The sequence below is a fragment of the Prionailurus bengalensis genome, chromosome C1, assembly GCF_016509475.1.
Source record: "Prionailurus bengalensis isolate Pbe53 chromosome C1, Fcat_Pben_1.1_paternal_pri, whole genome shotgun sequence".
Taxonomy (NCBI): domain Eukaryota; kingdom Metazoa; phylum Chordata; class Mammalia; order Carnivora; family Felidae; genus Prionailurus; species Prionailurus bengalensis.
In genome coordinates, this window is record NC_057345.1 from 106,519,597 (window position 1) to 106,542,608 (window position 23,012).

A 23,012-nucleotide genomic window follows, 5' to 3' on the forward strand; every position below is an offset into this window, starting at 1 on the left:
GGGGAAAGAACCATCACCCACTCTCTGAATTTAGGGCAATCTAGAATTTGACCCTGCAACATCACGTTTTTGAAAGAGCAGCTAACAAGCCTATGTTTGTAAACTGTTCATGAAGGCAGACACAAAGCAAACTCTGTTCAGCTCACAAAGGAAACCAAGGTCAAGTAAAACAAACAAAGAAGAGAAAAATGACTACGGGATCCTGTGTTTGACTGGGTACATAAATGAACACTGCCACACACACTACTTTGCGTTCTTGTTTGTACATTTGGTAGGAGGACTGCTAAATGATTGCTAAGCATTGGTTAACTCAACTCTCAATGTTTTAAATAAATTGAGCATAGTGTTTCTAGCTTCACATATGAAGAAACTGAGGTATTTTTACAGACTAAAGCATAGAAAAAAAAAAAGCACCAGCGCCACAACGAGGCATCCATCCTTGGGTTCTTAGACGAGGCATCCATCCTTGGGTTCTTAAAAGTCTCCACCTCACTCTTTCTTAATAAAAATGCCATCCAACTGAGTCAGTTTAAATAACAATCCAAGATCAAAAGAGTTTTTGTTACCTGTAGTAGTTTTATCCACTGAATTATAATCTTCAACGACAGAATCCTCAATGACATCGCTGATTTTCTGCCATGGCTCCAGCTCCTCCTCCTCACATTCCATAAAGAGGTCGGTGTCCGCCATGCTACAAGAAAAAAGGACCAAATAAGATACTGACCTCAATGAGGTGCCTGGGTGGCTCAGTCGGTTAAGCGTCTGACTTTGGCTTAAGTCAGGATCTCACGGTTTTTGAGTTTGAGCCCCATCAGGCTCTTGTGCTGAGAGCTGGGAGCCTACAGCCTGCTTCTGATTCTGTGTCTTCCTCTCTCTCTGCTCCTCCCCTGCTCACACTCTGTGTCTCTCTCTCTAAAATAAATAAACATTAAAAAAAAAAAAAAAGATATTGGACCTAAGAAGATATTGACCTCAAAATGAGAAGTGGTTTTATACAAAATATGGAATCAGATTCTTCAATCCACCCTTATGCTCCCTCTACCCTTTCTCCTAACCTCCCCCTACTGCCACATTTCGAAGGATCTAGAATTGTAACTTTTGCTCTCTTAAAAATATTTATTTTGAGAGAGAGAGAGAGCACACACAAGTGGGAGAGGGGCAGAGAGAGGGAGACAGAGAATCCCAACCAGGCTCTGAGCTGTCAGTGCAGAGCCTGACTGGGGATCAAATCTCATGACCTGAGCTGAAATTGAGAGTAGGACGCTTAACTGACTGAGCCTCTCAGGTGCCTCACTGTAAGTTTTATTCTTGAAAACAAATTATGAAAGAGCTCACAGCAATTATTCAATAAGAGGAGTATAAAAGTTTAATCTGTAATACCCAGGGCTATGATCAGGGTGAGGCAAATCATCCAAGTACAGGGTCTTCGATTAAAATGTATGTTTTGGGGGTGCCTGGCTGGCTTAGTCAGTGGAGCACATGACTTTTGATCTGAGTTGTGACTCGAGCCCCACTGTGGGTACAGATATTACTGAAGAAGAAAATCTTTAAAAACAATAATAATAGGGGCACCTGGGTGGCTCAGTCAGTTGAGTGTCTGACTCTTGATTTTGGCTCAGGTCATGATCCCAGGATTGTGGGATTGAGTCACATGTCAGGCTGCAGGCAGGGCGTGGAGCCTGCTTAAGAGGCGCTCTCTCTCCCTCTGCCCTTTTCCTCCCTGCTCATGTGCTCTCTCTCAAAAAAAAAAAAAAGTAAAAAAGGTATATTTTGCTCATTATGAACTTTTTCGTATTAATAGTACTCTTTTACTATGTTAAAATACTCTTTTATTCCTGAGCCTTTTTGCAGTCTCTTAAATTTTACACCCAGGATAAGAACCTCACTTGTCACACTACATTCCCAGTTTACAAACTTAGGCTGTTAGCTGCTCTTTCAAAAAGGTGATGCTGCAGGGTCAAATTCTAGACTGCCCAGAACTCAGAAAGTGGGTGGTAGTTCTTTTCCCCTCCAAATTGTATTCTTGTACTCCACCATGACTTGGGAGTGAGCCTTTAATTTGAAAACACCTAAGTTACATGCTTTTTCTTTTTCAAGTTTATTTATTTATTTTTAGAGAGCGGGAGAGGGGGAGAGAGAGGGAGAGATGGAGGGAGGGGGAGAGAGAGAGAGAGAGAGAGAGAGAGAGAGAGAGAGAGAGAGAGAATCCTAAGCAGGCTCTGCACTGTCAGCACGGAATTCAATGTGGGACCTGATCCCATGAACCACAAGATCATGACCTAAGCCAAAATCAAGAGCAGGATGGACACTCAACTGACTGAGCTACCCAGTCACCCCTACATGTTTCTTATAAACACAAAGCCTGCACCTCTGCAGTGCAAACAAAGAGCTATTGCTAGGCGCACCTGGATGCCTCAGTTAAGCATCCACTTTTTTTTTTTAAGTTTATTTATTTTGAGACAGAGTGCAAGAGGGGCAAAGAGAGAGGGAGAGAGAGAAAATCCCAAGCAGGCTCCATACTGTCAGCACAGAGCCAAATGTGGGGCTCAAACTCACAAATCACAAGATCACGACCTGAGCCGAAACCAAGAGTAGGATACTTAACTGACTGAGCCACCCAGGTGTCCCAGCATCCATCCGACTCTTGATTTCACCTGCGTAGGGCTCTGGGCTGTCAGCACGGAGCCTGCTTGAGATTGTCTCTCTCCCTCTCTCTCAGCCTCCTCCTCTCAAAAATAAGTAAAAATAAAAATAAAAAAGAGCTACTGCTATTCTGCCCCCCAACATCAGTAGCCTAAAGGTCAACTTCTTTGTCTTGGAATTATAATAGCGTTACTGCTCAATGCTCAAATAAATCTTTTAATGCAAAGGCTCTCACAGTGCCCTTAGTATTTCAGAAACTTTTTTTTTTTACCACATCTCTATGCCAAAAACCAACCTAAAACTAGTCTAAATAGTTGGGTCCATAGAACGTGACAGGATTCATTTTTAAGGTGCCCAACAGATGGCGTTGTTCCCTTGAAAATTTAAAATATCCAGGCAGCGTGATGGGTACTAAGGAGGGCACTTATGATGAGCACTGGGTGTTTTATGAAAGTGATGTATCACCGAATTCTACTCCTTAAACCAATATTGCATTGTATGTTAACTAAAATTAAAAAAAAAAAATCCAGCCAACGCCCCACTGAGTTGGCTACAACCAAGTGCCCACAGTTTCAATGGCTAAAGTGCCTAACTCGATTCTAACTGGTCTCTAACTTCTAATTATTTTTGTCTTCCCAGGCCAGGACCATAGTGGGGAGAAAATGTGAGCAAGGAAAGAAAAACATGTAAGGTATCAACTTAAATTTTCTTAGTTTCATATTTAACATAAATATACAAAAGACAATGCTAGCCAGAAACAGAATTAAAAAGAAGGGTGGGGTGCCTGGGTGGCTCAGTTGGTTAAGCTTCCAACCTCAACTTTGGCTAAGGTCATGATCTAACAGCTTGTGGGTTCAAGCCCCACATCAGGCTTTGTGCTGACAGCTCAGAGCCTGGAGCCTGCTTCAGATTCTTTGTCTCCCTCTCTCTCTGCCCTTCCCCTGCTGTGTTGTCTCTCTCAAAAATAAACTTAAAAAAAAGAGCCAAATCCATACCACAGGCAGTCCTTGAGCAAAGACTACAGAACACAAACTTCTGTAGTGTCCAGACTAGTTTTACTGAAAAAGATATCATTCTAAGCAACTTTTAAAACTATTTAATCTTACACCAGTTCTCTACTATGTAACTTTCTTAGAGCCCATAACCAACAATTAATTAATGCATGGATATCAAACATCTGGTAGAATGAATATAAACTGTGGATGATAAGTTCTGGGGATGGTTCTCAAGCACTTTCTTTCAACTCTGACCAGCTGCAAGCAAACTCCCCATACATATGCTGAGCATCAGAAGAAAACTTTCCTTCAGAGTAAATAGAGGTAGCTGAATGCAAATTGTGGTTTTCAGTGTCATGCCTATGGATATTTTAATAGCATATCCAAAAGGCTGGTCTTTACCTAAACTACTTCTAATATTTTAAGGGACTGAGTGCATGTTTCATTTTATGAAGCAATAAATTTTTAAAAAATATTTTTTAATGTTTACTTATTTTTGAGAGAGCGAGCGAGAGAGCGAGAGCCCGCGAGCACACAAGCAGGGAAGGGGCAGGGAGAGGGAGACCCAGAATCTGAAGCAGGCTCCAGGCTCTGAACTGTCAGTACAGAGCCCGATGCGGGGGGGCGGGGCTCGAAATCACAAACTGTGAGATCATGATCTGAGGCAAAGTCAGATGCTTACAACCACCTGAGCCACCCAGGCAATCCAGCAATGAACCTTAAGAATAATATTCAAAGTTTCTTCCGGGGAGCCAGGGTAGCTCAGTCAGTTGAGCATCTGACTCTTGATTTCAGGTCAGGTCATGCAAGGTCGTGGGATTGAGCCCCGTGTGGGACTCTGCGCTGAGCAGAGAGTCCACTTGAGATTCTCTCTCCCCGTCTCTGCCCCTCCTCCATGGGTGTGCCCTCTCTCTAAAATAAAAAAGAAAGTTTCTTCCATCTGATCAAAGTCAAACAATGCTAGTCCTCCCATGAAAAAGATACTCTAATAAACAGAAAGAGTGGGAAAGGTAGATTTGAAAAAAAAAAAAATGGCTAAGAAAGATGTTTGTGGCCTAACTACTTTTTATCAAGACAGAAGAACTCCCCATGTATATGTTCTGCCAAGACATCCAATGTAAATTAAGATTCAAAATGAGCAGAAAATTCAACTCAAAATATTGTTCAAGTTCTTTACAGCAAACAAGACAAATTAACCAATAAGGCTTGTCAACCCAGAAAAAAAAAAATAACCAATCCGCTGACTGAGCATATTTCACATCCATCCAAACATCTCTGAAAGACAGTGAAACCAAGTTTTTCAAACAGTCCTCAATTCTGACCTAGACTGTTGTCTCTAAGCGTGATCCTTCATTTTACCATCTATAGTTCAGGGTCAAAAAACTGTGGAAAAGACAGGCCCTACCACAATAGAGATATCAACCTAAATACTTCACAAACTTGAAACATGCAAATTTAGCACCCTTCTTGTAGTTTTCCAGTTATCAAAAAGAAATCTTCATTAATATGAAGAAATGCCATACTTAACATCTCTATCAAGATGATCATGAGAAAACACGGTAACTCTGTGGTGCTCAGTGACCCATGGCAGGTAGCACATAGTTACCTTTCAACTATTTTTGATTAAAGACAGGAATTACTAAATGCCCAGTACTGCAATGTATACATCTTCCCAAACTATCATTCTACTCACGTTAACCTCTTTCCACACCAAATCTTTTAACTTCTCATAAGGAAAACAAAAACAAAAACACCTGGATTTTTTTTTTTTTCTGTCTCTTCTCTATTACTTTGCTTTAAGTGTATTTCTGACTTGGATACTTCTCACATTAACAAACAAACATGTTGAGATTCAATCCTTACCCAATTTAGGGGCATTTTAATTTCTTCTGAAAAACTGCCAGGCAAAAATGTGAATTTCAGAAAAGGCCAGCACATAGGGAACACAGTGCCACATCAAGAGGAAAATGTGAGATGGACAGAAAATTTGAGAATCATACCAAAACCAAGTGAAGGAACAAACTTTCATCATATTATAACTGTGAGTCTCTGAATCAAGACTGTTGTGATTCTTTTCTTCTATTTTTTTAAATGTGATATAAATTCTAATTAAATACAAAAGTAGAGATGTATCTATCACCCACCTTCAAAAATTATCAACCCAAAATTGTTTTATCTATGCCTCCCTTCTTCATCTTATATTGAAGCTAATCTCTACATTATTCATAAATATTTTGGCATGGACCTCTAAAAGATAAGGACCTGAAAGATATAACAAAAGAAAAAAAATTGTACCATTGCATGCCTAAAAATTGGTAGTCCCTTAATATCATTTAGTCAACATTCAAATTTCAATTTCTCTCAAATACCATACTTTTTTTTTTTCAATATATGAAATTTATTGTCAAATTGGTTTCCATACAACACCCAGTGCTCATCCCAAAAGGTGCCCTCCTCAATACCCATCACCCACCCTCCCCTCCCTCCCACCCCCCATCAACCCTCAGTTTGTTCTCAGTTTTTAAGTCTCTTATGCTTTGGCTCTCTCCCACTCTAACCTTTTTTTTTTTTCCTTCCCCTCCCCCATGGGTTTCTGTTAAGTTTCTCAAGATCCACATAAGAGTGAAACCATATGGTATGTCTTTCTCTGTACCATACTTTTTTTTTTTTTAATTTTTTTTTCAACGTTTATTTATTTTTGGGACAGAGAGAGACAGAGCATGAACGGGGGAGGGGCAGAGAGAGAGGGAGACACAGAATCGGAAACAGGCTCCAGGCTCTGAGCCATCAGCCCAGAGCCTGACGCGGGGCTCGAACTCCCGGACTGCGAGATCGTGACCTGGCTGAAGTCGGACGCTTAACCGACTGCGCCACCCAGGCGCCCCTGTACCATACTTTTTTAAAGTTTGTCTGAATTAGGATCCAAATAAGGCCCATATATTATGATTATTTGCTAAGTTTAAGTCTTTTAATTTATAAATCATTTTTTTTCCCTCCCTTGCCATTTATTTGTTGAAGAACCAGTTCATCTCTTGTAGATTCTACAACCTGGATATTGTTGATCACATATCCATAGCGTTTACTATATGCCTCTGTCCCCCTGGATATCCTGAAATTGACAGTTGGATCTAGTGGCATGATTATATACAGGATGAACTCTCCCTCCCCCCCAAGACTACTCTTAAGGGTAGAGTTTTCTTCCATCTGGGGGCATGCTCGATGCTGGATCTAATCATTCTAAATCTGTCCTTCCTTCATTTATTAACTAGAACGCTTCTATTTAAAAAAAACAACAAGTAGGGGCACCTGGGTGGCTGAGTTGGTTGAGCATTCAACTCTTGATTTTAGCTCAGGTCATGATCTCAGGGTTTTGTGAGTTCCAGTTGACTGTGCAGAGCCCACTTTGGATCCTCTGCCCCCTCTCTCTCTGTCCCTCCCCAACTTGTGCTTGTGCTCTCAAAATAAACTTTAAAAAACTAAACAAAAAACCCAAAAAAACCCAAACATTTATATTATTTGGTTACCCATGGTGCAGTTCACATAGTAAAGTCTTGATTCCTTCTATCTTGCTTTTTTCCCCTTTATTTACCAGTTTTCAAAATAATGATGCAATAGTATTTCACCAAAGTGAATAAGCTTGCTCTTAAACTATCATTATGGTATCATATTTTAAACATAATTTACATGTTTTGGTCCACTGCAGTTATCTTTATTGATAGTCAAAAGTGTCCTATTTTGGCCAAACTTCAGCTGGCTTCCCAGTCCTTCTGACACCTTAGTAAAGTGTCTACTAAAATCCTGGTAATCTAATAGCTCCAGGATCAGTTCACATATTTCCTTCCCCAGACCTAGAATATGCCATTTCTTTAAGGAGCTCTGATTCCTATTGGTGGGAAATGATGTTCCAAGACCACAGTCTAGATGCTCGGGATCTTTCTGCTCATTTTTTTTTTTTAAAGATTTTTAGGGGCGCCTGGGTGGCGCAGTCGGTTAAGCGTCCGACTTCAGCCAGGTCACGATCTCGCATTCCGTGAGTTCGAGCCCCGCGTCGGGCTCTGGGCTGATGGCTCAGAGCCTGGAGCCTGTTTCCGATTCTGAGTCTCCCTCTCTCTCTGCCCCTCCCCCGTTCATGCTGTGTCTCTCTCTGTCCCAAAAATAAATAAAAAACGTTGAAAAAAAAAAAAAAGATTTTTAAAAGTTTATTTATTTATTTATTTATTTAGAGAGAGAGAGAGAGAGAGAGAGAGAGAACGAGTGGGGGAGTGGCAGAGAGAAGGGGGGCAGAGGATCCAAAGCAGGATCTGTGCTGACAGCAGATAGCCTGATGTGGGGCTCAAACTCACAACCCCAAGATCAAGATCTGCATGCTATTCCAACTGAGCCAGCGAGACGTCCCTCTGCTCACTTTTAATATAAAATTAGGGGCACCTGGGTGGTTTAGTCAATTAAGTGTGACTCCAGATTTTGGCTCAGGTCATGATATCACAGTTCATGAGTTCAATCCCCACATCTGGCTCTGCATGGACAGGTGGAGGCTGCTTGGGATCCCCCCCCCCCCCAGCTCTCTGCCCCTCTCCTGTTTGCTTGCTCTCTCCCCCTCAAAAAGAAACTACAAAAAAATTTTTTTTAATATAAAATTATCTCCAGGGGCATCTTGGTGCCTCAACTGGTTGAGCATTTGACTCTTAATTTTGGCTAAGGTCATGGTCTCACAGTTAGTGGGATCAAGCCCCAGGATCCGCAGTAAGTGTGGAGCCTGACTGGGATTCTCTCTCTCCCTCTCTCTATGCCCTCCCCTATGTGTACTCTCTCTCTCTCAGAATGAATAAACATTTTAAAAGATAAAATAAAATAATCTTCATATCAACCACTGATTATTAGTCAGCTATCTTCAATTTCACTCCCATGGCATTTGGCACAATGTTCCACATCCACAAAGAACATGTTTTAGAAACTAAAAAAATTCTATTTTCTCCTTAAATTCTTTGAGATTTCTCAGTCTTGTAACATATTTACTGAGCAAAAAATTCTCATTAATCTCATTACTTCCACTCTTCCCCTATCCCCAACCTCTTCCCTTCCCCTAACAAGAAGGCTGGGTCATTTTCCTGAAGGGCAGAATTTATATATACAGTTGACCCTTGAACAATATGGGTTTGAGCTGGGCAAGCCTACGTATAGATTTTTTTTTTCAATAAACGTACCGGAAAAGTTTGGAGATTTGTGACAATTTGAAAAACCTCACAGATGAACTGTGTAGCCTAGAAATGTCAAAAAACAAAATAAGAAAAAGGTAGCTATGTCTTGAATTCATAAAATACTTTTAGATACTCATTTATCATTTACTACCATAAAATATACACAAATTAAAAAAGTCAAAATTCATCAAAATTTACACACCTACAGACTGTACATGGTGGCATTTGCAATAGAGAAATGTAAACAAACATGCAGTATTAAATAACTGCATTAAATTAACTGTAGTATATATTGTACTACTGTAATAATTTTGTAGCCACCTCCTATTACTAACTGCAGTGAGCTCAAGCATTGTGGTATCCCAATGTCCCCTTAAAACATCACTTGAGCAGCTGATCTCTCCAGTAAATTGTGTTATCACAGTAAAAAATGATCTCTCACAGTTCTTGCTATTAGCAGTTAAGTTCTTGGGAAGTCAAAAGTTATACGTAGATTTTTGACTGGGGAGGTTATCGGGCTGTTAATATCCATAACCCCCACACCTTTCAAGGGTCAACTGTACTTAATTTTAAGGACAATCAAAAAGGATACATTTAGTTTAATCAAGTCCTTTTGCAAGCAACTATTTTTTGAAAGACAGTCTTTTTTTTAATGTTTATTTATTTTGAGAGACAGCAGGTATCCAAAGTGGGGAAGGGATAGAGAAAGAGACAGAGAATCCCAAGCAGGCTCTGTGCAGTCAGCACAGAGCCAGGCACGGGCTCAATCTCATGAACCCATGAGATTATGACCTGAGCCAAAAATCAAGAGTCAGACACTTAACTGACTGAGCCACCAAGGTGCCCCTAAAGACAGTCTTTTCTTGAATGCCAAAACAACGACAGATCACCTCAAAGATATCAAACAAATTTCTTAACTATTCCTAACAAAAACTTTATCCACAGCATATAAGCTCAAATAGCTAGTAAGGTTCCTTTCCAAGGTGGAAGGGGGTGGGAGGTTTAGATAAAGCAAAAGGCCTACAACTTGACTTATAAACAAAGACCTTATTTCTCCCTTCAATAAAATTCCCAAGAGAGATAAAAAATTTCATCATGTCCCACTGTTCCCCAGCATATACCAGGCACACAGTGGAGCCTACCTGAGGAAGAAACTTGGGTTTGACAGCTGTTAAAGGGAAACCAAATCATAAAGGGCATCATTAAGGAATCTTCTTCACACATGCCAGTGGATTTTATCCAACTCAATGATACTCAAAAATGGGGACTACTTGCCCTCCAGAAGACATTTGGCAATGTCTACAGAAATTTTTGGTAGACATAACTATAAGTAGGGCTGGGGAGGGCTGCTACTAGCATCCATCTAGTGGGCAGTGGCCAGGGATGCTACTAAACATCCTATAATACACAGGTCAGCTAGGGACTTACCTGCTCTAAAACATCAATAGTGCCAAGATTAAGAAACTCTGATCAAATGGAATCCATGCTCTGAAATGGACATTTTTTTTCAATGTTTAATTTTATTTTTGAAAGAGAGAGAGAGAGAGCACGCGCACGCACAAACAGGGGAGGGGCAGAAAGAACGAGAGACAGGATCTGAAGCTAGCTCTGTGCTGAGAGTGGAGAGCCCGATGTGGGGCTCAAACTCACAAACCACGAGATCATGATCTGAGCTGAAGTTGGACACTTAACCGACTGAGTCACCCAGGTGGCCCTGAAGGGGAAAATTTTTTTAAAGCTATCATCCCACATTCTATGCATAAAGAACTATCATTTCTTGGGTGCCTGAGTGACTCAGTCGGAGCATCTGACTCTTGATTTCGGCTCAGGTCATGATCTCAGGGTCACAGGATCAAACCTGCATCCAGCTCCACACTGAGCGTGGAACCTGCTTAAGATTCTCTATCTCTCCCTCTGCCCCCTCCCCAACCCGCACTCTTTCTCTCTCAAAATAAATAAATAAACATTAAAAAAAAAAAAGAAATGGAAATTAGGTTAAAGGACTTTGGGAAATTATATCCACAAAAATTATTTACTAGTCAATATTGACAATAACATACTGATAGTAACCAATAAAATTAATAGTAATCATAATTTTAGAGGACTGACTGTTTTGAGGAGAAATTAGGTACTTGGGCAAGAAAAGAACGGCAAAGAAGTTGTCAAATGAACATGAAGATAAAATCAAGTTTCACAGATAGATGATTATAACGTGAAACAAACCTTATAATCATCTCACGAACCATGACATCATGCCTTGAGCCGAAATCAAGAGTTGGATGCTTAACTGACTGAGCCACCCAGGTGCCCCTAATCTCCATTTCTAAATTTCTGGGTTTGACCCCTTTACAATTCCACTATGGTTTGCTTCTGCTAAATATATCTACCCTCCTTGCCTGTCCAACTTCCAACTCATTTTCTCAGAGGGCAGTGAACCAAAAGGACATGAAGCAAACTTACTTCTGCATTCTTTCTCAAAGTCTTGTTGTTATATTTGAACTGTAAGTTACACAGGTAGCTCTATTATCTCAAACACCAAAAGTTATGACAGTACTTAAGTTTAAACAGAAAAATGTTAGCAGATAATTCAGACTCTGCCTCTCATCAACTGGTGTAAACAACAAACAAGCCACTGACAATTATGGTTAACCTTAATCAAATCAAGGGGTGCTTGGGTGGCTCAGTTGGTTGAGCATCTGACTTCAGCTCAGGTCATGATCTCATGGTTGGTTTCTAGGTTCAAGCCCATATTGGGCTTTCTCCTGACAGCTCAGAGCCTGGAGCCTGCTTTGGATTCTGTGTCTCCCTTTCTCTCTCTGCCTCTCCCCTATTTGTGCTCACTCACTCGAAAATGAAAAATAAACATTAAAAAACCAAAAAAAAAACCCCAACAAATCAAGTATTTAAATTTAACTTGCAGTTTGTAGGAAACACAGCAATAGAGGAATAAGTTAGGCAGCCGCACAAGAAAATAATGAGGTAAATCCAGGTGGGACATTCTATAAAGAAATAATCAGACAAATGCAGAATAGAGAACATTCTATAAAAGTAGCAACATGTTCTCTTTAAAAATGTCACACACACACACACACACACACACACACACACACCCCAAACTAAATTAGAAGACACTAGGGGTTGGGGCACCTGGGTGGCTCAGTTGGTTGAGTGTCCAACTCTTGATTTTGGCTCAGGTCAGGATCCCAAAGTCGTGGGATCAGACTGGTGTCAAACTCCATGCTAAATGTGGAGCCTGCTTGAGATTCTCTCTCTCCCTCTTTCTCTCTGCTCCTCTCCCCACCCCCACCTGCACACACGCACACTCTCTCTCTAAAATAAAAAAAAATAAAAAAGAAAGAAACTAAAGAGCCATAAGAAAATGCAACACTTGAAACTTTATTGGATTTTGATTCATATAAAAGCTATAAATGACATTTTGGGAACAAATGAAACATTTGAATATATAGACTACATAATATTTGGTAATTACTTTTAGTTTTTAAAAATTTTAAAATTTCATTTCCAGTATAGTTAACATACAATGTTAGTTTCAGGTCTGCAACAAAGTGATTCAACAATCCTACACTTTACTCAGCACTCATCAAGAGAAATATACTCTTAACAAAAACGATAGGGGTGCCTGAGCGGCTCAGGCAGTTAAGCGTTGGACTCTTGATTTTGGTTCAGGTCATGATCTCAGGGTTGGTGAGTTTGAGCCCTGCATTAGGATCTGCGCTGACAGAACTGCAGAGCCTGCTTGGGATTCTGTCTCTTTCTCTCTCTGTCCCTCCGAGGTCCCTCCCAACTTGGGAATTTTTTTTTGAATTTTCTTTAAAAGAACAGTTATGTTAGAGTTATATAGGAGAATATTTATTCTTAGCAAGTGCCTGAAATATTTAGTGGAAATGTCATGATTTTCAAGTGGCTTAGCAAACATATGCATATTTTAGTGCTTTCTTATAGACGTTAGTATGTTAAAACACCATTGTGTCTAGGTAAGAGGTTCACTGTCATACACCTTGTACTCCCACTTTCACGTGCATGACGTTTTCTTTAAAAAAAAAATATTTACTTTTGAGAGACAGAGCGTGAGTAGGGAAGGGGCAGAGAGAGAGGGAGACACAGAATCTGAAGCAGGCTCCAGGCTCCGAGCTGTCAGCACAGAGCCCGACGCGGGGCTCAAACCCACGAACCATGAGATCATGACCTGGACCGAAGTCAGATGCCCAACCAACTGAGCCACCCAGGCGCCCCCGTGCATGAAATTTTCTTAATAAAAAAGTTGCGGGAAATCAGATGAATAAGGTCTGACAATCTAATGTAAAACATGACTATACTTGGTAACACTGTACCATATCACTGAAATTTGCTGAATAGAACTTAAATGTTCTCACATGCAGAAAAAATACATGTGAGGTGATGAATGTGTTCATTAACTAGATGGAGGGAATCCTTTTACAATGTACATGAAATCACCATATGTACACTTGAAATATCTTACATTTTGGCAATTATACTTCAATAAGGTTGAAATTAAAAAAAAAAAGTTGGGCGTAAAAACCACCTATTCATATTTTGGTTACGATATTTTTGCACTACCATATTCTGCCACTATCCTTTTGCCATTTACTAAATCAAACTGGTAGCCTTGTTGATTTTCTATTTAACTTGTTCTTATTTCTAGGAGCAATTTTCACATAGATTCGCATATACACATTTCTTAAAACATACATAATTAATGTTAGAAAAAATGTATTTAAGGTGGATTATGTTGGCTACCAAGGAGGTACTGTAAGAGGAGACAGACTCTGCCATCTTCCATTAAGCCAACCCATTATGTGACATCTTAGTAACCATTTGGTCTCTGTATTTTACAGCAGTAATTGTAGTGACAACCTAATTTTTGTATACTTAGACTTTACTCAATAATGTGGCTCACACAGGACTATTAGCAATTCCCACAGTCTTTTAAGTCTTTGTCATTCATCTTTCCACCCATAATATGGGTATACCAGACATACCTTTCTAGGGAGAAGTGAACTACACCTTAAGCACTGGCAAATATGGTAATCTATACTCAGATCCTAGCTAATCAGTAGAAGTCTACATAATTGAAAAGATACAAAGAGAATCTTTACAAACAACCTGTTATTTAAAAGCGACAAGGTGTGCCTGGGTGGCTCAAACGGTTAAGCATCCGACTCCCGATTTCCACTCAGGTCATGATCTCACAGTTCCTGGGGCTTGGTTTGTGGGATCAAGCCCCATGTTGGGCTCAAGCTGAGGCTGCTTGGGATCCTCTCTGCCCCTTCCCCCTTCCCATTCATTCTCTCTCTCACACACAAAATGAATAAACATTAAAAAAAAACCAAAACAACTGGCTGGCTCAGTTACTTGAGCGTCAGACTTCGGCTCAGGTCATTATCTCACAGTTCCTTCGTGATTTGAGCCAGCAGTTGGGCTCTGTGCTGACAGCTCAGAGCCTGGAGCCTGCCTCAGATTCTGTGTCTCCCTCTCTCTCTGCCCCCTCCTCTTCTTGTGTACACACACACACACACACACACACACACACTGCTCTCTCTCAAAAATAAACAAACATTACAAAAACAAAAATTTTAAGAACATACCCTCTTACTCTAGGGTAAGAAATAATAATCCTCAAAACAACTGGCATCTGTTTTCAAGTTATCTCAATTTTTGTCTGGATTAATTCTAGAAAACCTATAGAGCTGACTACTTAATATGGCTATAAAATTACCGTTAAACCTGTAAGAAGCTTTTATTGTCTTTTGCATGACTGATTTCATCCCTTACAGAATCTAACAGTTGTAGAACCTCACATATAATATTCACAATGTGTTCCTCAACAGTGTTAATAACCTAATGCTCCCAAACACAAAATACTTTCAATTTACCAGGCAGCAAATCTATCAAGAAGCACCCAGATAAGAGCTCTGTGCTCTTTACTAAAACAACTAAAGTAAGCAGTAAGTTCTCTATTTTTAAAGGGTTCAATATTCAGGGGTCCCTTTCCCAAGAAGCTTTTCTTCGCTGACAGTTGTGTGACCTATATTCCATTTCTACTCCCTTGATTTCATTTAACTCTTCTAAATACTAGTAATATGTTAGTCTATTTCCCTTTTCTCCTCCTGAGTTATACGTAAAAATGTTTTTTGTGGATATGGCTTTATTATCACAAACCCGAACGCCAAGAATCTATCAAAGTCTTATGACATTGATATGATAAGGGCACCAAACAGCTCTAGGGTTTGTAATTTAAATCAGAAATCACCACCCTCAGGGTGCCTGGGTGGTTCAGTCGGTTAAGTCCGACTCTTGATTTCGGCTATGGCCACAATCTCATGGTTTGTTGGTTCAGGATCCCAGGCCATCAGCCTGGAGCTTGCTTGGGGATTGATTCCCTGCCTCTCAAAATACATAAATAAACTTTTAAAAAAAGCGTTGGGGGTAGCTGGATGGCTCAGCTGGTTAAGCATCCAACTTCGGCTCAGGTCATAATTTCATAGGTTGTGAGTTCGAGCCCCACGTCAGGCTCTGTGCTGACAGCTCAGAGCCTGGAGCCTGCTTCAGATTCTGTGTCTCCCTCTCTCTCTCTCTGCCCCTCCCCTGCTGTGCTCTCCCTCCCCCTCTCAAAAATAAACAAACTTAAAAAATAATAATAAAATGAAAAAAAAGAAATCTCCACCCTCAACAGAAAGACATACAGTAAAACCTTGGCTTGCGAGCATAATTTGTTCTGGAAACATGCTTGTAATCCAAAGCACTCGTATATCAAAGCGAAATTTCCCCATAAGAAATAACAGAAACTCAGATGATCCATTCCACACCCAAAAATACTCGTGTAAAAATGATTACAATATTGCAATATAAAATAATAAAGAAAATACAAAATATAAAGAAAAATAAATAACCTGCACTTACCTTTGAAAACCTTCGTGGCTGGTGTGAGGGAGACAAGAGAGAGGAGGGTTATTGTGTAGGACGACTTTCACTATCACTAATGGAATCACTGCTATGTATTGGCTCAATGCAATCTTTCTCTTTTCGTGCAACTTTAACAAGGAACCTATCCAATGACACTTACTTTTGCCTCCTTTTGAGGATTTCGCGGAAATGTGACATTGCATTGTCGTTAAACAGATTCATCGCTTGCACTGCTACAGCCTTATTCAGGTGGTGTTTTTCTACAAAATTTTGCACTGTTTCCCACATTTTACACATCTCCCTAATCTCATCTGAAGTGAGGGATTCCTCTGCCTTTTTCTCCTCTGCAGACGAGATCTCCTCCATAACCTTTTGCTGTTGCTCGCGATGCAGATCCATCAGTTCATCGGTGGTCAGCTCCTGACCATGTTCCTCCACCAGCTCCTGGATGTCATCCTCGTTCACCTCTAGGCCCATGGTCTTCCCCAAGGACACAATTTCATCGACAACTGGCGCCTCCTGTTCATGAGCAAGCCCCTCTAGGTCATGTCCAAGAACACAATCAGGCCACAGTTTTCTCCAAGCAGAACAGAGGGTTCTCTTGGTGACCCCATCCCAGGCTTTATCAATGATCTTGAGGCAGTTCACGATGTGGAAATGATTTTTCCAAAACTCTCGTAGAGTAAGGTTTGTTCCTTCGGTCACCTCAAAGCATTGCTGAAACAGTGCTTTGATGTAAAGCTTTTTAAAGTTTGAAATGACCTGCTGATCCATGGGCTGGAGGATTGGAGTGGTGTTGGGAGGAAGGAACTTGCCCTTAATGAACTCGAATTCCTCCAGCAAGTCGTCCTCAAAGCCTGGAGGATGAGCAGGAGCATTATCCATGACCAGCAAGGCTTTGAGTGGCAGATTCTTTTCTAAAAGGTATTTCTTCACTGCAGGACCAAAGACCTCGTTGATCCACTCAATGAACAACATACGAGTGACCCAAGCCTTGCTGTTGGACCGCCACATAACGTTTAACTGGCTCTTCTGAACCTTGCATTTCTTGAAGGCGCGTGGATTCTCAGAATGATACACAAGCAGGGGCTTGACTTTAAAATCCCCGCTTGCGTTAGCACAAAACAAGAGGGTGAGATGGTCTTTCATGGGCTTGTGACCAGGCATTGCATTCTCTTCTTCTGTAATGTAGGTCCTCTTTGGCATCTTTTTCCAAAAAAGCCTCGTCTCATCGCAGTTAAAAACTTGTTCTGGCAGGTAACACTCAGAAACCATGAGCTTCTGGAACTCAGTAGCGAATGCCTCAGCTGCCTTAGCGTCCAAACTTGCAGCTTCTCCGTGCTTCGCAACACTACGGATGCCACTTCTCCTCTTAAAGTTATCAAACCATCCCCTGCTTGCCTTGAAGCCTTCTTCTTTTTCTGTTGACGTACCTGGCAGTTTACTTACAAGGTCAGTGTACAAGGCCTTTGCCTTCTCACAGATAAAATTCTCAGTCACAGTATCACCTGCTAGTTGCTTCTCGTTTATCCAAACCAGAAGCAACTTCTCTACATCTTCCAGAACACGTGGCCGTTGCTTTGATATTCTCGTGACTCCTTTTGCTGCATCTAGCCCCCTTATTTCTTCTTTCTTCTTTAATATTGTACAAATGGTCGATGTAGACTTCTTATAAAATCTTGCAATTTCAGCCACTCGCATACCTCGTTCATACTTCTTGATGATCTCCTTCTTAACTTCCACTGTAATCATCTCCTTCTTCTTACCACCTTTCTTTTCAACATTTTTCCGCCTGGGGGCCATTGTATACGCTTGCACGGATGTTGACTACAGTACAGTATTAATAAACTCTTGTTACCGTATTTAATGTAATTGGCAATAAGGCAGCAGAGGAAAGGGTCTATATCTGCAGGCAGCCTGACCTAGAATGAAGCAAAGCATTCCTAAGCTTACTCTTGTATGGAAAAGCAAAGGACTGTCCATAGGTGCTTTGAAGTGACAAAACATACACTAGTGCCAGCTGTGGGCACCTTCCAACGTTCTGAAAGATCACTGATTTCTGCCAGATGCTGCGGCCTGAGACCGAGCATCTGGGCATGGGAGACCATCACCCACAAGCCCGTAGAAAAAGAAGAACCACTGGCTCAGTTGTGATCATGTGACATTCAATGTCACATACTACTTGTATTGCAAGACATCGCTAGTTTATCAAGTTAAAATTTATTGGAAATGTTTGCTCGTCTTGCAGAACACTCGCAGAACAAGTTACTCGCAATCCAAGGTTTTACTTGTATGTAGAATAAAGACTGAAAAGTTACCTGGAATATACTTTACTACAATACCAGGCGTTATTTTGTAGTTTACACTCATCACCTCAATGAATTCTCACAATTATACGTCCTAAGTACTACATTTTACAAATGAGGTTAAAAAGGAGGTTTAGAGAGATTAAGTAACTTGCCCAAGGTTAAAGTTAGTAGATAACACACCAAGACTCGAATCAAAGTTTTTCTGTAAAATTCTCCCCCAAGCCACTGCCTCTTCCATTACTAACTCCAACACACACCTGTAAATTCTCCAGAAGTTCCTACATTGAGGCAGATTTGGATGATCTCAGAAGCAGAAGCATAGAACAACACCCAGTGATTCTCAAATGTTTTGGTTTCAGGACCGCTTTACATTCTTAAAATTATTGAGGATCTCAAAAAGTTTTTATTTATGTGGATTCTATCTTTTGATATTTACCATGTAAGGCCTTAAAACAAAAAAAGTTAAATACTTATCAACACAATTAACAATAACAAACCATCAAAGTTAATATAAAGAACACTTTCAATTAGAAGTTATCTTTTTCCCCCAAATAATTAGAAAAGTAATACTGTTTTACATTTTTGCCAATTGTTTAGGTATAGCTTAATAGAAGGCAGTTGGATTCTCATAGCTGCGTATGCATTCAGTCTGTTTGCTGTATGTTGTTTTCGTTAAGTATACGACTATCTAGCCTCACACAGCAGAAAAAAAGAAAAGTCTTCTGAAAACCTTTTCAGATAGCTGTGTATATTGACACGATACTAAAACTCAAAAAATGGTAGTTTCTTAAATAAGTTACATCTTGGAATCTGAATCCCTATCAACCCACTTTTTGTATTTTCTCACATTAAAATCCACTAATGTACCTTGCATTTTGAAAGGATCATTTACCCATGATATTTTGAAACATCACACATTGGTCACTTGGAAAATACAAATTTACTGAAATGTCCAGGTTCCAAATGTTGACACATTTCACTAGAATTATAAATACAATTTAAAAAATACTTAAAAATCACAGTCATTAACACTGATGCTACAAGAAAAGTCTTTAAAGTACTGGGAAGCTGTCAAACCTGAGAGGTCAACTTTTTTAAAAGTTTATTTTGAGACAGAGAAAGATAGGGTACACACGCGAGATGTCAACTTTGAACAAATTCTTATTTTCACGCTCGAATTTTTATCATTGGTAACAAATACTTAGTCAACGGTTTTCCTTGAAGTGACAAGCTCACTTCATTTTCAGAAAATATCTGCCAGGGGTGCCTGGGTGGCTCAGTTGGTCGGACTCTTGATTTCTGCTCAGGTCATAATCCCAGGGTCGTGGGATGGGGCCCCACATCAGGCTCTGTGCTGAGCATGGAACCTGCTTAAGATTCTTTCTCCCTCTGCCCCACTCATGCTCAGTCTCTTTAAAAAAAAAAAACAAAACTACCAAACATTAAAGTGTGAAAATAACTAGTCAGTCGTTCTTTCAAGTAAAAATGCAGCTCATAACTCAATCTCACAAGTGCTTTTTCTTATGCGAAGGATCATACCTCCTTAGGCCGCAAGTGTCTTTTCTTAAAAAACTAAAAAGACATCCACTCAAGGATTGAGATTTTTAAATTTATTTTAAAAGCACCTGCAGGACAGGGGCAAACAGAGAGGGCGGCATCCCTGCTGTCCAGGCAGAGTCCCATGCAGGGCTCCATCACAGGAAGGGTGGGATCATGGCCTGAGAAGAAATCAAGACCCCGACACTTAACGACTGAACCAACCAGGTGCCCCAATTAATAAATCACTTTTACTGCTTCATCAAGGACATTCTCACATGGAATGTCATGCAACCGCCTTGCTTTGTGCTAAGGCACTACCAGCAGTTTTACCAGCTTTGCTTTTGGATCATCAGTGCAAATGTCACTGAAAAGAAATGAGTAACATCTTAGTATCACCTATTTTGAAAATAGTTGTGACCTCTCAGCTCCCCTGAAAGGCTTTATGCTAAACCAAAATTCTCAATGTGGTAGTTGCCTTAATTAGCCTCAGCTAAAGGACTGTGGGTTAAAAATGTAGAGAAGATGGCACCCCCCCATCCTGCCCAAAGAGACTTAGGGATGAGCCCCCCCCCCCCAAAAACCCAGCACTTTCAGCAATCTCCAAGGTACTTTTTATGTATCCCTAACAAGTGTGCGAACCAGTTGGAATTCAGAGTCCAATTCCCAGGGCCAAGAGCAACCCACGAGTCTGGACATCGGTTTATCAACAAGCAGCCTCCCCTCCCCCCCCCCCCCCCCCCCGCTTCCTCTCTAGCTAGATGGGAATCCTTAGAAAGTAAAACTCCGTTTCTGTGGGGTTTTGAGCTGCGGTGGATAGTGTCCAAGAGTGTAGAAGGCTAGGCTACAATCTGCACCAAGAAGGCGGTTGTTCTGAGATAGTAAAACGGTCTCCCAATTTCCATCTCGAAAACGAGATTGGGCTAAATGACTTCCAAGACTCTTCTCAGCCCCACCTTTTTCTGAGCTGAGAATGTCCAAATAAGTGAGAAGAAATACGTCCAGTGTTATTAACAGTTTGGGGAAATCCCGCGTCTGACGGGAGGAAATCTGGGTAACTCGCAGAAAGAAGGGAAAGCAGGTGGATCAACGACATCACTCTTTCCAGTAGGTGATGAGAATCTAGAAAAAAATAGTCCCTGGGATAAACATGGCGCCCACCGCGGCAGGATATAAACACCAGAAATAAAGATATTCCGCCCCATCCCATTTTATAAATCACGGCGCCATCGCAAAAATATTTTAGGTCCGAGGGAGGAGACTTTGTAAACTAACTGCAGTGCACTAAAGCCTAGGATGTACTATTGGACCGAGCAGAGATTACATAACACAAGGGAACGGCACAGCGATCACTCATTTACTAGCTCGAGCTCAAAAAGAGCGCCCCACTCCTTCGCCGGCGGGGACGCGGCGGGAGAACCGAGCGCTACCCAACCCCCCGGGACGTCACCTCGGCGTCGCCTCGCCCCCTCGCCCGCCCCTCCCGCCGCGCCCCGGCGTCTCGCAGCCGCCCGCGCCCCCGCCCCCGCCCCCTTCCCCGCGGGCCACCGCCCGCGCCCGCGCCCGCCCACTCCTCCGAGACGCCTCGCGCCGGGCGTGCGTGTGGACGTCGGATGTGTGCGGGGCCGTGGGGCGCGAGTGCGCGCGCGCGCGCGCCGCGGCGGACGCCGGGGGGCGGGGGCGGCCGGCAAGCAGGCAGGGGCCGCCCGGCCCGGCCCGCCGCGCGATTCCCGCGGTTCCCGGAGCGCACGCACTCACTCTCGCGCTCGCGCGCCGCACCCCACGCCCGCCGCCGCCGCGGGCCGCGCCGCCACTCGCGGGGGGCGGGGGCGCGCGCCACCGGGCCCCCGCCCCCACTCCTCGCGCACCCGCCCCATCCCCCTCTCATTGTCTCGCCTCGGAGCGCCTCGCCGAGCGAAAAGATAACGGAACCCCCGGGAGAAGGGGGTGGGGAGAGAGAAGGCTCGCCCGCTCGCTCACTCACCTCCCGTGGTCGTCGCCGCCGGTAGTCTGACCCGAGGAAGGCGCCGTCGCCTTAAAGGGACCTTGCACCCGGCGCCGGGAGAAGGGGGTGGGAGCAGGGGAGGGGACGGGGGCTTGGGGGAGACGGCTGAGAGGGAACCGTGGAGAGCGCGTCTCCCCGAGGGTGAAAGGAAACCTCCCTCGGGTTCGAGTGATTTGGGGTGGATTTTTTTTCCCGAGGGGGGCGGGGGGGCCCCGAGGGAGGGGGGTGGGGGGGCCAAGGAATGCGGCTCCGTGTACGGGAGCTGGCGCGGGGGAGAGAGACGCCGACTCCCCCCACCGACCCTCTCGCCCCGCGGAGGGATACGTCTCGTCACTTCCGCCCTCCCCCTCTCGTGGCCTTTCAATTGGTTGGAGTGCCTGGAACGTCATGAGCTCATCCTAATCCTTGCCCGGGCTTCTTTCTAGTCAAGTTTGTCTGGGCCTGCAAATAAATAAATAAATAAGATCATTATTATTATTTTTTAATGAAATAAGGAATAATTAGCTTCAGAAGCAACATCTAAATTTTGGTGAGAAAAATGGGATTTCCAGAGAAAATATTCCCAATTCATTTGCCTGGACTTTCCAAGGAAATTTTGGGAATCTCCCCACTTTACACTCAAGACTTGTACCTAACCTAGAGGGGACCCTCATACCTCAGGCCAGATGGTGAGGCCCAGTGGCACCAACAACTGTCATTGGAACAAAGGCAGCAAAATGGCACACATGCTTCCTCAAGAGACATTCAGCCAAGGAGCCTTATGGCAGTAGCCTTAAGAACTTTTAAAAGCTAATTTTACCCTAACCCTTCTGGAGTCTGTAAAGAAATATCACATGATTGTCTATCCAAGTAATTCATGTATGGAAACTGCTTTGAAGTCATTGTGAAAAGACTCAGCAGAGATCCTCGATTCTTAAAAAATCCATAGATTCGATATCGGTGCTTTTTGCTCCAATCAAGGCTGAGATGGATTGGCCCAAAGAAATTGATTAGTCCATTCAAGACCATCCACCTGTAATTTTTCCCCAAACAAAAAGTAACTTCTTTTCCAGGTAGCTAAGAAATTTCGTCCTTTTTCACTTACTGAGATAATATTTTAATATTTTCTTTGGGTATGTGAGGATGTTGTTGCTCTCTAAGCAATGCACACATATTTGCTCCAGACGAAATGTAAGTCAAAGTACTATGTGAGAGACTGGGGAGATTCAAAATCATATTTATTCATTTTTTTAAATATATGTATACTCCATCAGACTGAAAATAGGCAATGGAAGTAGGCATTCCAAATTGCACACGTATGTGCATGCGATGCCACCCATTTTCATGCCACTTCATCCCATATCATACCAAGAACATGTGAATAATTTGAACTTGTCATTTT

At 42.1% G+C, this 23,012-nt stretch overlaps 1 protein-coding gene across 5 annotated transcripts in view; it reads right to left on the reverse strand.

The window, feature by feature from the left end:
* Positions 1-21,953, reverse strand: part of POGZ (pogo transposable element derived with ZNF domain) — a 53,303-nt gene extending 31,350 nt beyond the window's left edge. For 2 of the 5 annotated variants that reach the window (XM_043576302.1, XM_043576303.1), the window contains exons 1-2: positions 21,611-21,930; positions 567-691 (exon numbers count right to left, since the gene is read on the reverse strand). In XM_043576302.1, the coding sequence (XP_043432237.1) occupies positions 567-690 (124 nt within the window). In that variant the 5' untranslated portion in view covers position 691; positions 21,611-21,930. Of the gene's footprint in view, positions 1-566; positions 692-21,610 lie in introns of all 5 variants that reach the window. The other 3 variants (XM_043576301.1, XM_043576306.1, XM_043576304.1) reach the window with 3 other exon arrangements.
* Between the last annotated feature and the right edge of the window lie 1,059 nt (positions 21,954-23,012).